The sequence below is a fragment of the Lutjanus erythropterus genome, chromosome 8 (genome assembly GCF_056507025.1).
Source record: "Lutjanus erythropterus isolate fLutEry1 chromosome 8, fLutEry1.hap2, whole genome shotgun sequence".
Taxonomy (NCBI): domain Eukaryota; kingdom Metazoa; phylum Chordata; class Actinopteri; order Lutjaniformes; family Lutjanidae; genus Lutjanus; species Lutjanus erythropterus.
Genome location: NC_139324.1, coordinates 39,757,270 through 39,775,771, shown reverse-complemented (window position 1 = coordinate 39,775,771; position 18,502 = coordinate 39,757,270). Strand labels below are relative to the sequence as shown.

The 18,502-nt window shown below is 39.7% G+C and overlaps 1 protein-coding gene across 1 annotated transcript in view; it reads left to right on the top strand.

The window, feature by feature from the left end:
- Window positions 1-18,502, top strand: part of lrp1bb (low density lipoprotein receptor-related protein 1Bb) — a 322,619-nt gene that overhangs the window by 289,663 nt on the left and 14,454 nt on the right. The window contains exons 79-85 of the mRNA XM_084723927.1: window positions 810-926; window positions 1,185-1,358; window positions 4,312-4,437; window positions 5,808-5,972; window positions 13,046-13,207; window positions 13,786-13,960; window positions 15,453-15,557. Of these exons, the coding sequence (XP_084580053.1) occupies window positions 810-926; window positions 1,185-1,358; window positions 4,312-4,437; window positions 5,808-5,972; window positions 13,046-13,207; window positions 13,786-13,960; window positions 15,453-15,557 (1,024 nt within the window). The remainder of the gene's footprint in view (window positions 1-809; window positions 927-1,184; window positions 1,359-4,311; window positions 4,438-5,807; window positions 5,973-13,045; window positions 13,208-13,785; window positions 13,961-15,452; window positions 15,558-18,502) is intronic.

Genomic DNA, 18,502 nt, shown 5'->3' with positions numbered 1-18,502 from the left:
AAGATTAGATATATATGCTAAAAATATTTGCATCATTTCGACACAGAGCACCCCTTATACAAACACACAAACAAGACAATGTTTCATGGTGTGCATACATAAAATTAAGATGTGGATTATGATTATTTTAAATAATATACAGTAAAATAAAGAACATAATAAGACCAATAATAGTCTTGGACTAGAATATAATAGAGAGAGCTGGGACCTCCTGGCAGAGAGCCACAGATCTCTGTAGGAGAACCACAGGTAGCTAAAGATATAGACGACAACACCAGAGAAATTTAGAGGTAAGGAATACCTTACAGCCACTCGGAATTTGTTGGTTTGCCTACAGGGAGACACTTAGTGCTGATCTAGTTTTGAAGAGCAGCTTTGGCCTCCTTTAATTCAAGGGACCCACGCTGTGTCTTGGTTACAGAAAGAGGAATTCATCATCTGTGGAAAAACGCAAACCTATTTAAACGCCCTAGCCAGGTGCTCAATTATCCAGTCAGACTTTTGGGAGAAAGTAAAAGTGAGTCACCGGTTTGAAATTGTAATGTAAGCACGCCTACACGCTGCCATCAAAGCTGCAGTGCACAACAAGGTGGCAGATCTACTACGTTCTTTTGACACAAGCAAAATGAATGTTGAATGCAAACAGCCAGAGGCAGATGAAAACAAAAGACACCACGTCTCCCCATCCTGATGATCTGCTACATACATAAAACAATTCTAACCTTAAGGTCTCCTGCTCTGAGGAGTCCCATGATGATCCCTGTGTAATTTGTCAGGTAAATAAATCTCTTCCCTTCATCCTCTCACAGGGCTGGCCATTGATTATTTCAACCAGAGATTATACTGGGCAGATCCGGAGCTCTCACATATAGGGAGCGTGAGATTGGATGGCTCGGACCCTCTAGTGACAATCAGTGACAGACACGGTGAGGCCGACAGGAAACCAACTTCTTACTTTAAACACATATTTTTTCCTTCTTCACTTTGGTTTCCACAATTTTATTTATCACATTTGCACTGCTTCTGTGTGTCAGAGGGGTTAAGCTCCCAAACAGTTCGCCCATGCTGCACATTCCTGCTTCTTCTATCTGTTACAGGATACAAACTTTCATTCTCCCGAGCTGCACGTGTTCAGAAAGGGTTACATGATGTTATCTGCTTTATTTTCTCTGCCGGATTTACAGGAGTCTCTCAACCATACAGAATTGATATATTCGAAGACTACATCTATGGAACCGGACTAAAACATGAGGTCTTCAAGATTCACAAGTACGGCAAACAGTCGGTGGAATTTCTCAATCTGGGGATGGAGAAGCCCACAAATGTTTTGATCTCCCACCGTTACAAACAACAAGATGGTAAGTTATCCTGTAAGTTATCCAGTGTGTAAGATTAACAGAGAACTATTGGCAGAATGTGGCAGAAGATGAATATAATATTTAGAGGAATGTTTTCATTAGTGTATAATCACCTGAAAATAAGAGTTTGTGTGTTTTTGTTACTGTACAATTACCTATTTATATTTACAGAGGGTGCTGTGTTGGGGAAGTTTACCTTTAAAAGTAACTCGTTATAAAACAAGTTTATGTTTGTTTTATTTAAGAAGGTAAATGCACATTCCTGAACATGATCACTTAAGTTCAGTCACATAATGTGCCAGGTTTAGATATACAGGCTAATGTTCATCTGCAGTTCTTGGCAAAGAGATGGTTTATAGGAAGATTACATATGAAAGCATAAGCTAAGATAAAAGTAGTTTGATGGCATGAACAAAAGCACATAACCACATGCAGAAATTATATGAGCACAGAGCAAAGCACATTAGGACAGGCAAAAGCACATAAGCACAGTCGGTGAAGTATAACCATGACCAAAAACATAAAGAAAAAGTAACTTGTTACCTTACCTGAGAAAAATGACTCAATAGAGTACTTCTGCATGACCAAAAGTGAAAACTACTGCTGGCGATTCCCTGCCATCATGTTTCAACATGCAGCTAATAAACTAGTTAGCTTCTTAAAACACATGCCTGCGTACAAAATATGAAAGTGCACAGGCTTTTCCAAATCACAAAGACTCACCCAACCAGGGTTCTCTCTAGTTCACTGTTTCATAAAGCAGAAGTGTGTCAGATACTCAGTTAGCCTTAATCGTCTGGATGGTGGAATATTGTCTCATAGAAAGTCTTGGTACTTCTTGCAGTGGTGAAAATGTAAAATGTAATGTAAATTTAAAATTGTTAAGGTAGCAGAATGCTTATTTGAAAAGGTAACTAAATAACAGGATCTTGAATTATTAAACTGAGGGGAGAAGGGGTGCAGGGATGAATGTCATGGAATAATCTAAGTTAATAAATAATAATCTAATATGTTTGTAATTCATTAGCATCTCAATACTGACAGTGTGTGTGTCCTCTTCCATGGAGTCCTCTGCCATGTTTTTACAGGAGCCCAGAATGGACAAACTGACCACTGACTCTGAATAGGGCCGTTTTGTGTTTTTTGCTAATTTCCGAGCCACCACGGGTTCTCCTTCATACTTAGAGGCAAAACTCACACAAAACACGAGAGGCTGTATCTACAGCCAGTGTTTGGTTTGTCCTTTCCGGGCCACTATAGAAGCATGGCGGTGCTACATTGAACTCTGGACCCACAACCTATCAGTGTTGAGGGTAACACTTCACAGCACAGAACATTTTACTTTTTTTGCACCAAGCAACACATTAGTTTAGCAATTCAAGTACTCTATTATTTAGTTCCAGTATATTCTAAGGTAACAGAAACACAGTGGTTCTTATTTTAAAGCTACTATAATGGAGATTTCATGTTTTGTTGATTTTGGAGGCCCCTATGGACAAAAGAGGTAGTGTTTCCATTACAATAACCAGAAAATTTTCATGTCAAAAACTCTTGAGAATCAGTATTAAATTGAGTCTGTTTTATAATCAGTTAAAATATCCTTGTTGTAGCTTTAAAGTGAATATACGCTAATGAAATAATACTGTTGATCATTCATACTAGACCTTTAGGACCTGCCAACCATTACAATATCATTTATTGAATGCGGCAGTAGTCCATTGAGGAAAAAATAAAGAGCAAAAAACTAACTAGAGATTAGGATACGTTTTATAAAGGATCCACTTAATATATTTATATATATATATAAATAAAAAACATATACTGAAAATATAGGAAAAGCACCCCCCCACCCCCCTCACCCCCAATTGAAAAGTGACAATGTTCAATTCTCGCCAGTAGTCCTTCAGAATATGTCTTTGCTTTTATACTTCAAATAGATGGTCGAGGATTTCAGGTAGGACAAAATGTGAAGAGGGCCAGGCTGGGCCGGAACAAACACCGAGACGTAGCCAATCAATACAATGTCCTTCCTCCCACGTTCCTCCTGTAGTCGACCGACTTCAGTTATTTGTTACATCTCTGGTGTTAATAATTATAGAGCAGCAGACAGCTCAGTCTTGGTCAGTTTTTCACTTAAAGGGCAGCTGTTCCATTCCTCAGAGACTCATTAGGCCAGACGTGTAGTGTGCAGTGTGTAGTCTGTGGGCAGAAGATGTGCACAGCCTGCAAAAAGCTTTGACATGAAGGCCTGATATCTTCAGCAAAACCCTAACAACCATTTAGATTTGCTCGGAGCTTTCATCCTCATGTGTTGTGTAAGAAATCTGAGCACTGATTATTTTTAGTATGTGTACCCATTTTGTAACCATTAATGACTTGTCAGAAACATAAAGTGGGGAGGCATAATTATATAATTTCATTAAAAAAATAACTTAACCTCTGTCTAAATCATATTTGCAAATCATTTTGCTTTAAATTCAAACATTATTTTTGAAGCAATGATTGCCAGACCTCTTTCATAGCTTTCACATGCTGATTATCACGTTAAACCTACATACAACCCACCTTTGTTGAAGTGTTTGTAATTTTGATTAATTCAGCGTATTGTTTCATGAGATGTTCGTATCATTCTGTTTACCCGCTGTAGGCGGCAGCGGGAAGAGCACTTCAAAGTGCCACTAATCAATTAGACAACGGGAAATTCGTTGCACGTTCCACAATTGTTGATTATTCAATCTGAATGGTGTGAAGTTGTTCGTATGCTTTAGCCTTGTGCCTCTTTGGGCTTCAAGAAAATAACACCCTTCAAAACAAAAATTAAAACACTTGAAATAAATAGCTTTACGCTGAAAAAGAACAAACACACTTTTCACAAACAAATGGATCTTTGTCATCGCAGCCCAGACTGACAGATTATCTTCTTGGCTCTCCCCCCCCCCCACTTTCTCCACAGCGTCAAATCCATGCCTGAGGATGTCTTGTGATTTCATGTGTCTGCTCAACCCAGCGGGCGCCAGATGTACCTGTCCAGAGGGGAAGGTACTGGTCAATGGTACCTGCAGTGATGCCATCATCTCAGGTAGGCCTCCTCTCACATCAGGCCACAGATAAGATGGCATATCGACAGGGCTGCTGCTGGCCATTTGGGTGCTGTAAGCGTTAATACTTTGTAGTGTCCCTATTCAACCTTACCGTACCTGTAGAACCTACTTTTATTCAGCTGAGTCGAGAGGTCAAAGGACCTCTTTGAAAAATGTAGCCTAAATTTGAAGCATTTATTTAGCCCTCTTCCCAACAAGCTTGCATGACATGCTTGGTACCAATGGACCCTTAAGGCCTCGATCACTCAGAGCGCATATGGCAGTGTACCAAATGTTAAACACTGTGTTTTACTTGTTTGACGTGAACTCAGATCTGTACGTTTTTATTTTGGTTAGGTAAAAGGAGAGTATAGTGACTGGATAGTTAGCTTCCTTAACATCTGCCTAAAAACAGACAGGTAGAGGACACTGTCTCTGGCTCTGATTGAGGGTGAGCGGTTATTTCCAAACACTATGCTAACACACCGACATAACACAAACCAAGAACTGTGTGTTACCACTTATCAGTACCTTTTAAATCAATGACAGCAGTTAGTTCTGCACTAACCTGCCTCTGGGCTGCTGCTTCCTGTTCAAATCTTGATAACTACGGTTGGTAAAATCATATAGCCCCAGGTATCCAGCCACAGCCACCACTAATTTGTTCTCCATGGTTGTTATTTTCAAGCATTTGCAAACTTTGTCCTCACCACCACAGAAGGCTCATCTCTAAATTAATAATCTGATTGGACAATGGCAGAAAAACACAAATGATGTTGGGCACTTTTCTGCTAGAAGTTGAAATTTTTTCATTTCAAGCATCAGGGAACAATAGCAGCATGCAAAACCTTTTCTGCCTGTAGAAAACAACTGGAAAAAGACTGTCTGATTGGGGCCAGTATCTTTGCTCTTCCTTTACAACTGAGCCCACTGCAGCCTCTGAAAGACAGCAACGTTGGCCAAGGGCATCCCCGCGGAGTTTATTAATGCAGCAGGTGTTGTATGCATAGCGCCTGTATGTAGCGGCAGCACTGCATGTCATGGTATGATTGAGATTTCAACACGCTGAACACTCTGCTGTGTGCATCGGAAACTATCAAAATATAGCACTAAAATAACATTCAAGCCGACATCCTCAGTTGTTTGCAGCTGTACCTAAAACACACTGCTCTGTAGATATTTGGTGCGTGTTGATGTTGAACAAAATCGCCTCCTGCGTGCAGTTTTCGTTCATGCTCATCTACTCAAAAATTCCGGTTCACATCTCTGCCGTGGTTGCTGTCTGACATTAGCAGCACAGCTCTGTTTGATATTTGATTGACTGCTGCAGCACAGTAAGTGATGTGATGGAGGCTTTGCTGTTGTGAAGGTGAACTGTGCCGCCCGCCCTGTGAGAATGGAGGCCGCTGCTTAGCCAATGAGAAAGGAGACTGGAGGTGCTACTGCTGGCCTGACTTTTCGGGGGAGCGCTGTGAGGTCAACCACTGCACAGACTACTGCCTAAATGGAGGCACCTGCATGGGCTCGCCCCTGGGTAAGTCTGCTTCAAATCTCAGCATCCAGTGCTAGATGTATGAATAGATGGCTCATGTGCTGCAGAGTCCTTTATATTCAGCTCTGGCAAGACGAAACTTGCAGAGAAAACTGCCACAAACAGACATTTTCAATCGCCCATTTGCTCCTGCACACTGACCCAGTGAATGATGGCATTCAGATGCATTTGTCTCCCTTTAAACTTCCACGCCTTCAGCTCAAATTTGCCATTTTACATCTGCCAGTTGAGCAGTTTTTGCCATTGATTCTGCTGTCGAACAAGCCTCAAATATCAAACTTCTTTCATGTCAAGGTCTTCTTTCATGCTTTCATGGTTTCTGGAGCAACCAGTTCTACCCCACAATTTAGCGACGCTATATGAATATGCCGAGATGTCAGCAGTGGGATTGAATCAGGATGTATAGCCCTATAAAACATGCTATCACTGATTTACAAGCCTGAACATCATCTTACCATTATAGCAATTATCCACAACATCTCCTTTCCCATTTCTTATAAAACAAAAAACACCACAGCATTTGCCCTGATACGAAGAGTAGCTAGTGTTCCCACATAAATGTTTTATAATGACAGAGCCCCATTCAAGCAGTTTGGATTTATTAAATATGTATTCATTGAGTGACACCCAGCAAATAAAATTAGAAACTAAGCAGTATGTTTTGGTTTGAGTGAGTCAGAGCAGTTACACCGAACAGTTGGACGGATAAAAGTGATTTGTGATTATGTTGATTAAATGTTTATTCCTTCAAATCTTTCAGTCTCTATCAGTCTCTTTAAAAGAGAGAATAAAATCTGTTTATTTTTCATTTGGCCTTTGGGAAGCATATCTGCCCAACAGGAAGTAAACTGATTTTTTTTTCTTTTAATTAAATCAGTGTTTTCATCTTTTTTTTTTTTTTAATTCTGTTTTGTTTTTTAAAGCGGCTCTACGTGACATAAAAAGAAGCCGGGATAATCGCTGCTGCTCATTAAACAAAATGGAGTCTGTCTATCAAGATAAGAATCACCGTGTTACGTGCTGTGGGATCGCTGCAGCGAGGCGTCAACACTGAATAACAGAAGACAGGGCTCCTGTTGGTGACAATCAGTCTTATTTTCTTCCTCACTCACCAGCCAAGTCCAACGTGCTGCACTGGATGATGAGTTGTATTCCTATTTCTGGTGGACAGCTGAGAGCAAAACGAAAGTGTTGTGATATTTGTTATGCTGCTGGGGATACAATGCCTTTTGTTTCATTCATGCTGGCCGATTGTTTTGGTTAATATTGAATGTCAGTCCAAAGGGGAGCAAGGGAGTGAATGTAGTCAAATGGATTTCTTCAACCCACTGCTTTGGTGATAAAAAAAAAAGGAACTTAAGGCAACATCACAATCAATTAGAGCCTGGAAAAATTCCAGTTTTGTCTATAAAAACACAAGGTGCCATTGAGTTTCTCCTCTTCTATACCCTCAACTGGTTTGCCCACACTGTAATGGAACTTTTGGCAACAAAACACACGCATAGACACTCACTGTTCTCACTTTGCCATGTTTTTATGAGAATGTTATGAATGTGCATTAAGCAAAGTGGGAAGGAAAACACAGAAAGGGCTGGAGGAGGAGCAGGAGAACAATGAACTGACACAGGAACGGAGAAACACGGCGTAAACAGGTGGAACTGATCAGACACAGGTTAAACAAATGCTAATCAAAAAGGGTGGGGAAAGGGCAAAGACAGGAAGTAAAGTCAAGACAAGTGAGGGGGCACCAGGACTACAAAATAAAACAGGAAATAAGTAACAAAAAAACTCAAACCATGACAGAGAAAAGTTTTGCCATTCAGATCTGTGTGTTTCTCAGCTCTGACTTTCTGTGTCGTGCAGTAAGGGTCAAATATAACATAAAAAATATACATTATTCAATGGGTTTTTTTCACAGTATGTATGTACATAGAGTGTAAAAAAACAAAGGCGTGAATGCTGAGGGATGTTTTTAGCCCATTTGTAAAGAAAACCATTCAACTTTCACTGAGCATCTGTTTCTTTTAGCTCGTTTACTTTGGCAATATTAAATAGTCCATATAACCCCAGTGTGTGCAGAAAAACATAGCAGTGATACAACATTGTCCCAGCCAGGAAAAGCCTCCATTATGCATCTGTTGACTTGGCTTCTACAACAGAGGTGTCAAACTCAATTTCATCCCAGGCAAGATCAGCAGTGTGGGTGTCCTCAAAGAGCCAGACTATAATCATAATACATAAAGGCAGACGTTTAAATGTTCACGCGTGTGTAATCTCCACCCCCACAGTGGTTCAAGGCTCATACTTTACTGTGGTTAATTACATGCGCTTTAGTACATTCAATTTTGCACACCAGTAAAAACACCAGGCTGCTACAGTATAACCATACAGACACACCAGACTGGTTGGTTATAACTCCATATTCAGCTTTTTGCATTTCCAACTTTATTTTAACCTTGACACAAAGTGCAGTGGAAATAACTGTCTTGCACAAATTGTATCCCTGCTCTCACAGGCCACATAAAATTCTTGTTTTAAAATGTGTCAGATGGGAGCATTAAAATGTCAGCTGGAGAAGGATTTATCAGCTGACTCAAGTGGTTAGCAGTAGTTTATATTAGTCAGCTACACTTAGGAAATCTGTCTGAGACTCATCATTTTAGCCAACAAAATTCACAGTCATCAGCTTGAAATGAGGAACTGCTTTTTTTATATTCTTCAAGGAATCACAGACCTCGTGTTTCAACAATTACTCCCAGTGTAGATGTTAAATTTGCCACCGTTATCACTGTAAACTATGTAAATGCAGTGTGAGAATAGAAAGTTTGACAGGCATAGCAACAGTTACTAAAGAGGGCAGCACCATAGCGAAAGGTCAGTTATCTGATTTTCTGATTTTTTTCAGTAAGAGTACATACATGTTCAAATTCTCAGTCTTATCAGGGCATTAAATTGCCGTTCACTATATCTTTATGTATACCCACAATATATTGAATTTATATTGATTTTTTTCTCTTTCTTAGCACATTCTCTGCAATGAAAGTGATTATTAGGTTTATTCTACATTTCTATTAATACATAGTCATTTCTTGTTAGAGGTCCATTGACGTACAACAGAAATATTCAGTATTATTAACCAAGGTCAGTATGTGTTTTCCATCTGCAGTCTGTGTTTTAATACATCAGCTGCACATTTTTAATGTGCTGTACGATTAGTGTCTGTCCAGCGTGGGTACTAAGCAAAAATGTGAAACAGAACTGAGTTCTAGCCACAAAAGGAAAGCAAGTTTCTGTGTGCAGGATTATTTTATACAGTATTTTTAGGGTGGTATCAGTAAAATGTGGCTCTGAAAATAAAATTTAGTGGCAGTCATAGTGAATTATGACTTGTTCTCTGCAACCTCTTCTGTTTTCAAGTTCTGTACATGGATTTCACTTTCAATTTTTCAACTTACCACTTGTTAGGCAAATGCTAGAATACTTTAAAAAGAAGGCCTGAGGCTTTGTGTTGAAAAAAAAAATTATACAGTCTGACGCTGATGAATCCCGACCTCCACAGACTGATGCAGGTAAAGCAGTAACAGTAACAGCAAAGACTAAACTTTGCCTGCCTCACAGTCAGAACACCTGCTATATTATAGGTTGCATTAATAGTGATTTTTTTTTTCTTTCACAACCTGAGGCTTACTCCATCTTTCAGATTCAAATTATGCCCCATAATGTCAATTTAATTTTTATAGAAGTTCAAGCTAGTGCTAAGCACACAGTGGGTACTAAAGTAGAGAGTTTTGCAGTAAAACAGAGCTGGGCGAACTCTGCCTGTTTAGAAATCTTACAACACCAGCAGCCGCTGAGAAGACAGGGAAGTGACGGGAGGCAGAGTGATTTTCTCTTACACATTCAAAGCCAGATTATTCCAGCGTTGTGGACTGTGAAATTACCAAGTAGTAGTAGTAGTAGTGTGACCTAGATGGCGAGACTTGTATCCATGACAACTTTGTTGTCTACTATGCAAGCAGCCGTGCTTGGACAGACACAATTGTTGCTTTTTCTGAACACCCCTTAAATCAGCCTTGATGCCCCTTCCTGTCCATTAGGAGACTGTGAGTAAGTGCACTGTTTTTGAAGGGAATGCAAGGAGCTGATTTGATTGAAACATTTCCCCGTGATGATAATGTGTTAACAGTGCAGTGGTGTGTAGCACAAAGCTTATAGGAAAGTAGAATTTTTATGTGCTTATGAGTCCTATCACCAAAACTGCAAAAATAAGTGGGACACTCTTGTATGAGCCTTTGGCACAAACTTGTGGCTTTCATTTAGTCATCTCATGAGATGGAGAGAAAGATTTCAGCAGCAACTCAATTTTGTCTTTGACCACTGTGGTGAATATGGAGCTGAGCCTGAAGCTAAACTCTGTTTACGAACTGATCTGTCTGTGTCTGTGTTCTGACTCCTACCTGAAGGCTTGAGCTCTGGGTGTTTTGTGACATTAAAGCTGCTACAATCAATATTTTTATATTATCAACGGATCGGTTTAAATCTATTACTGCATTTTTGGTCCCTTTTGTGCATTTATTAGATAGACAACTGAAGATATGACAGAAAAAGGGGGAGAGAGAGTGGCGGGATAACATGCAGCGAAGGGCTGCAGGCTGGAATCAAACCCACGGCTGCAGAGGACTCAGCCTCAGTGGGACATTCGTTCTACCATCTTAGCTATCAGGCTGCCTCACATAATTTTGTTTTTTTAATAACTTTTCACTTGGTTATCCCTCATCAATCTTTTTTTTCAGCTGTAGCAGTCAGCTACACTGTGCCAAGTGACACACTGACAAAGTTAGTGATTCACTGGTGAACATATGAACATATAACGCTTTTATTTTGACACAGCAAAATCAGGAAACATTGGGTATTCATCAACAGTAACTTAACACAGAAAAAGCAGATACCTGAAAGTACAAACAGGGACGCAGGAGAAAGAAGAGGAGTAGAAGAAGTGAAGTATCTAGCAGTTAAAAAGTCAGATATTCCCTTCAGGAGTTGTTGGAGACCAAAACAGAGCTAAAGGAAGGTTGGACTTGTTTTTTATCAGAGGTCCAAATGAATGCTTATGTTGCTCTGTATCTGCTAGGTATGTTGATAAGAAATGGTTTATCGAAGACCTTCATTCAGTGTCTGACAGAGGAGGGTGTTTACGGAAAGGGGGGGGGGTGTCTGAACTAAAACCTTGATTGTAAAATGCCTGTGGGTGTCATCAAATATTTATAAAGTGCAAAGTCACTTCAGGGATTTTACTGCCTCTGATGTATCTGATCCACAAGGATAGGAGGAGGAGTAGAGATGCATTTATGGGCTGGTACATGAGTTAGGTAAGGGTGTGGTCTTTCATCTCATGTGTGATATAAAAGAATATATAAGATTTAAAAAAAAAAAAAAGATCTATAAAAACTTGTAGGTAAACACAAGACAGAACCAGAGCTCCCTCATTTTGAAGTAACTTGAGGTCATTTGGACATCTGATTAGGATTCCTCCTGAACACCTCGCTGTAAGATATAATCCAGGGATGTCTGACAAGGAGGACGATCGTGCACAGTCCCAGAACACACCGGAGGAATTAAATGCATATTGTGTGCTGGCCAGGGAATTATGTGGGATTCCCTAGATGACTCTGAAGGCCATAACTGAGAAGAAGGGCACCTTAACTTCTCTTCTTAGGTGCTAATCTGCAGTCAGCTTTGACCTAAACAGAAATATTTGTCTTAAAGTGATGGATAAGATAACTGATACTGGCCTTCACCAAAGTTCATGGTGATTTTTACTTTTTCTATTTAGCACAGCTTCTTGTTGACTGTGGCAACATAAGTTGCACTGGAGCTGACCACAAATAACTGAATCTGAATGAAGTTGAGATCATTTTGTAATGATTCAAAGCCTAAAGGGATAGTTCACCCAAAAATGAACCCTCATGCCAATTGAAGGTCAGGTTTAGTTTTTTTAGTCCACAAAACACTGCTGGAGTTTCACAGGAGAACAGTGCTGCAGGACCTCCCAAACAATGGAAGTGAATGGTGACCAGTTTTCAAATGTAAAAAAAAAACAAAAAACAACAGAATAAAAACATAAAATACCTCCATACTGCTCGTCTGATGTAATCCAAGTCTCCTAAAACCCCAACATGCCAAGTTGACCAAAAAAATGTTATTTACACCATGTTTTAGCATAAATCTTCACTGTAGATCTTTAGCTTGGAGCCAAGTTCATGTGCACACTGTCTGAACTGTGTGTGTGGTGTGACGGTGTGAAAACAGCATTTCGGGGCTTTAGGAGACTTGGATTATGCCAGACAAACAGTATGGATGCATTCTTCCAGTTGCTTTTTTAACATTTGAAAACTGGTCACCATTCACTTCCATTGTTTGGGAGATTCTGCAACACTGTTTTCCTGTGAAACTCCAGCAGTGTTTTGTGGACTAAAACATTAAGCCTGAGCTTCAATCATGAGGTTGGTAGAAACTTAATCTTTACTTCATCAAACTCAAACTGTACAGTACATGAATTTAACTAATTTTAAGTCAAAAGACTTCAAGGTTTCTGAAAGTTAATGGAAATGTTTAATTTTAATTAACTTGGATAAGTTAAACTTATACATTTATGTTAATTTATTCACAAAAGTTGAATCCACTGAAGTCCTGTATGATTTTTTTATGTTTCAATAAAAGGCAGGCGGTCACAAGAGTGCAGTTTCATTTTTTTAATGTGGCTTTGACTAAATTGTACTCAAACATAACGTGCATTTTCAGCAGTAACCAGTGGAAAGAGCTCACAGCAGTGTTTGTGAGACAGACACAAATATGTCAAACATGTCACCCAGTGCAACAGTGTGTGCAGTCATGTGTTAAAAGTATAAAAAATAGCTTTTGGAAAACCTTAAAAATGGTGGCGTATAGCACAGAGGAGCAGGATTACACAGACAGTACTTGTTAGTGGCCTCAGTGTATTGGTGGTTTTAGTCTTTTCATGTTCTTCTAATCTTTTCCTTTCTTCCTGTGTCCAGGTAAGCCTACTTGCCGCTGTCCCGTTGGTTTCTCAGGGCCTTTCTGTGAGAGGAGGATTTGTGACAACTACTGTTTAAATGGAGGAACGTGTGACGTCACTCAGGGGAACCAGCCAGTGTGTCGCTGCATGGCAGAATATACCGGGGACCGCTGTCTTTACCGTGAGTCCTGCATGCCATTTCTCTGTGGAGGCAAACACAACAAATGATTATTATCATGCGTTTGGCCTTCATATGATTGACATTAGCCTTTCAAGTCTAGCTGCAAGAACAATCAACAACAACAAAGCCGCGATTTGAATTCTGTTATGCTGCATAAAATCTGTAGAACCGAGCATTTCAAAGTTCACACACAGAATGTAGAACAAAAACAACCCCCTAAAGTATTTTCTTTCCACAAACACCACATTTGCGTCTATTTGCAGATAAACAAAATCAAACTACTACAATCAAACAACCTGTGGGTGTTTCTGTGCTGAAGTGATAATGTGTTTTCTTTTGCATTGCTTTGTCATAATTGTTTATGGGGAAACAGTTTCAACTGCACATCATTAGTATTTTCCTGCCGTTGCTTGCCCAAGGGGTGATATGTTTTCATCTGTGGCTAAGATGTCATTTGATGTGGATAATTAACTCCCATTAAAGCCCTGTACAATTCCAATCAAACCAGCTTAAACTCTGCTCCCAGTTTCTCATTACTCACTGCCCTCCGTCTCTGTATCTGTTTGAATGTTGAACAGACATCTGTCATCACTACTGTGTGAACTCCAAGGCCTGCACGCTCTCCAGTAGTGGATATGTGGAGTGTGTGTGTCCTGCCAGGTTTGAGGGAAACAAGTGCGAGGTGGACAAGTGTCTGCGATGCCACGGAGCACCCTGTCTCATTAACGAGGACACGGGAGATGTGGTTTGCAAGTGAGTACCTGGTATCTCCTCACTTTTCTTGTCCCTCATCCCTTCTGCGATAATGCTAACTAGTGCCAGACAGATCAACACATTTTCATTGCAACTCGTCACAGACAGACAATTTGATGCCCCCCCTCGGCAACTGAGCAGAGGGTACCTTTTAAAGCCGTATCTGACACGGAGGCAAAGCCTTTTTGACATGTTATTAGTGCTGTGAAACAGCTCTTTTACATGTGATTAACGGTGTAAAACGGCAGCACGTTGATTAGATAAAGGCACAACAACTATTTGATTAGGTTTGGACACAAGAACTACATGGTTGACTTTAGGAATAAGACCATATTTGGGATTACAATAACGTTAGTTACGTTAGGTTACGGTACATATGTTGTGTGACATCACCGATACGATAGAAGTTACATGACACGCATAATGTCATGTGCCTTTCAACTTTTAATAACATTTTGGTTTCACACGGGACACGAACCGCAGTCTCCCGGGTGACAGTCCTATGTTTGTTGAGCCATCCACCTCCTGTGGACTGTCTGTGGATGGGTTTACGCTGAAGTCACATGAAAATCCCAGTGCACTGGTTTCACCCACAAACTGGTACCATGCTCATCTCTATGAATTGCTGAGGGGCAGTGACAAATAGTCAGTAAATGACGAATTGGAAATGAAACTGTGAAACACATATATATCAGTCAGCTGATAATATTGATAAGACTATTTTAGGCTATATTAGTCCAATATGAAAACGTTTTTTTAAGTACATGATTCAGATTGATTTTAGTTTTATAGATAGCATTTCATGTATATTTGATCCCTTTTTTTTAAGGCACAGTAAACAATTGTGAAGACAGGTAGTCTCATTCCCAGGTCATTAAATCACTAAAGCTTTGAATTAGTGGCTCGAAGATGGTTGATTGTTGACTGTCATTACCAGTCGTCTTGTGGCGTTTTGGAAATGGGACTCAACAGTCCATCAACTATCTGACTGACCTGTGATTGGCCAAAGTCTCCTCTCACAGGCTAGATTTTCTCAATCCTGAAAACAGAGCCAAGTGGAGGAGCAGAAATCAGTTTTTCTGTCAGACCAACTGAATTACAGTATGCAAAGATATATTAATATCAGAATTGTTTTTATTCTCTATCGGCCCCAAGAATCCAGTATCAGGCTCTAACACTAAAGCTTTACAGTCCTCTTCATTTATGCAAAAGTGTTAGTCCTACAGTGTCTTCTGTGGTCTTAGTTACTTTCTCTAGCCACAGGCTGCTGGCTGAATGAATTGATTTGATTAAATCTGAAAAATTTATTGGGCTGCATACCCTAGAGCAATTTAGGTTCTGGTAATGTCAGTGAATTAGAAGCCAGGTGAAGTTGCCTTCTTTACATGAATTATGCATATGTTTGACAAAACCACCAGTGAGTCATTTTCACTCCTTGTAAAAGTATAGTTTTCTGCTTGTCGCTAGCATCCATTATTTCTTCACCCTCCAGCTGCACAAATGGCAGAATAGCACCGAGCTGTCAGCTGTGTGACGGATATTGCTACAATGGAGGCACCTGTCACCTGGACCCTGACACCAACCTGCCTTTCTGTCAGTAAGTCACTGCTTAATGGGTGAAGGAAAGTGGGGAAAAAAGGGAGTGTTCTCCACTATTATTCACATTCTTGCTGTTTCCATTCAAATGCTGGCTCTGTGCCCCAGAAAGCCTGGCTTTAGATCACCAAGGGATACCGTTTCCCTGCTTGGAGAACAGTACAAGATAGATGTCTTCCTGTGGAAAATCCTTAAGTTGAGGGAAGGTCTGATGTCGCCGTGTGGAGGCCTTGGCGCAGCAGGGGGCTGAGTGCCGGTACACCATCTTACGCCGTGTGACACCTCACTGTGGCTTAAGGTTTTTAGGCAGATAAAAAATGGTTTCAAAGCCCCTTCAAAGCTTGCCATTCTGAACATATCACACTGTTCCTCCTTGCAGTTCAGAGCCGATGTCAGGCCTCTATGACACTCTTCAGTAGTAAGGTTTAGAAGTTTGCAGTCAAAGAAAAGAAGCCGAGGTGTGTGTCAGTGGTAGAACATGCCATGAAATTCAGCGGCCAAAAACCTGAAAGAGACAAAAGCTTGACTGGCAGACACGAGGGAAATTATTGTGAAAGACTACTCAAAGCGCTGCCCATAGATTAATACCACCTCAGCTATAATCACAAGCAGTGCTGTGTTATCACCAAGGAGGAAATTGGAAATCCATTTCAAAAGCCAACTCTCCATTTTTTTAACTGCCCATTGTCCACTGTAGTTAATCTGAAATTTGTGGTCATCACTCACAAATTCCAGGGGATAGAATCAATTTCTATGCAAATGATCCCATCTTATGTGATGAGGTTAACAGATCCTGATAATGTGGTTTATTATTTGCTGCAAAGAACAGAGATTATGTGAGATGATGGATATGTCTGTGTCAAGAAATCATAATGTTTGACCTCGATACGCTGAGTAGATGTACATTTCATCAAGCCTTCTCAAAGCGAAAACCTTGCAGGGCAGAGCTGCTTCACTTTATGTAATAATTCTTGCATTAAACACTAAAAAAAGGTTTAAGAGGTTTTTTTTTGTTTTTTTTTTTTTTTTCAAAATAGATCAGCATGACAGTAAACACAGCCGTGGTAGACATCCAAGCCCAAATCCAAAAATCTTGGGATGCTGTGCAAATCATAAATAAAAACAGAATGCAGTGATTTACAAATCTCTTTTAATCTATATCCAGTTGAAGACAGTACAAAGACAATATATTTAATGTTGAATATGATAAACTTTATTGTTTTTTGTAAATATGCACTAATTCTAACTCTACCATGAAAAGTGAAAGCCAGAAATGCAGCTGACTTCTCTGGGCCCGAGTTTATCTGGGGGGGACTGACATAAAGTGAAAAACTGTGCTGTGGTCTGACGAGTCCACATTTCAAATTTTGGAAATCATGTACATAGTGACCTCCAGACTGAAGAGGAAAAGGATCATCCAGATTGTTACCAGGGCTAACTTCAAAAGACAGCATCTGTGATGGTATGGGGGTGTGTTAGTGCCCATGGCATGGCTAACTTGCACTTGGTTTCGGAGCAATATATGCTGCCATCCAGACAACGTCTTTTTCAGAGACGTCCCTGCTTATTTCTGCAAGACAATGCTAAGACACATTGTGCACATGTAAACAGGCTCCTGGCCCATCTTTTTCTGTTTTATGTTGAAGGAATCAAATTCAGAATGAGTGTATATTCACAAAAACAATAAACTTAATTAGTTTGAACATCAAATATCTTGTCTTATTCTGTATCTAATTTAGTATAGGTTGAAAAGTATTTGCAAATAATTGCGTGACATTTCACACAGCACCTCAACTTTGTTGGAATATCAGGGTTATAGTATTTTTGTCTGAATCATTATTTACTTCTGACACTGTAACTGAGAAGCTGTCTTTGGACTTTGTGTGCACAGCAGCAAGAGTATGTCTTTCTCTGAGATGAAAAGATGTTCTTGATGTTGGCACAATGTTTATGTGTCACTGTGACCTTGCCTGTCATTCTGTGCCAGAAAAACATTCTTTCCAGACCAACTATGACTGTTTTTTAAAGGATGTCTCTGCAGGAACGTCTAACAGTATGTAGTGTTCCTCAGTTTGAGCAGGTCCCATATTCTTCTTAAATTAAATGACATCATGTGGTTTGATAGTTAGAGTTCAGTTGAATTAGCATTATTTAAACCCAAAGGAGTCGACATACAGCAGTGAGCTCTGGGTCCAAAAAATGCTCTTCCACAGTTTTTGATGATCCTCCACTTAGAAATATTTTCTAAACCCTAACCTTTTGTGTTGAATTCATTCAGTGACTCAGAGCAATTTTCAATATTGGTTGTCAAATTGCAAAACATTTATAGAGAGCTGAAGTTCAGGATATTTTCTGTTCCACTAGCTTTTGTTACTCAGTGTAATCTCCCATTCAGCAAAAAATAAAATAAAAATTTCTTATTTTCTTGTTTTCTATATTCAAAGACAAATTGACATCCACTACAAAACCTACTACACTGTAGAAACTTCAAAAATTCAAATTCAAATTTTCAAGGCAGCTTAACTCAATAGATTTTGGTTTTGAAAAAGTTTTATCAGCTAATATTTGGTAAGATTATTTACTTTTCTTCTTCTTACCATTTCATTTTCAAGGACCCAGATGATGACAAATCAGGTCTGCAGCTCAGCGTCAACACAGTACAATTTTGGCCGTTTTCTAAAACTCAGATTCAAGTTTATCTAAAGAAGAACAAATTATCTACACATAAGATTACAGGTCAAGTCAAATTTCATCTAAATAGCCGAGTTAGTTTGCCTCGGGGGGCTTTATAATCTGTACAGTGTGTGAACCGCCCACCCCCGTCCTGTAGAGCCTCAAAACAGTCAGGAATAACTAAGCCACAAAAAACTCACTTTGATTACTTTATTTCACTTTATTTTGAGTTTGATGACCCTTTGTAATCACCATCATTTTTGATGGGTATCT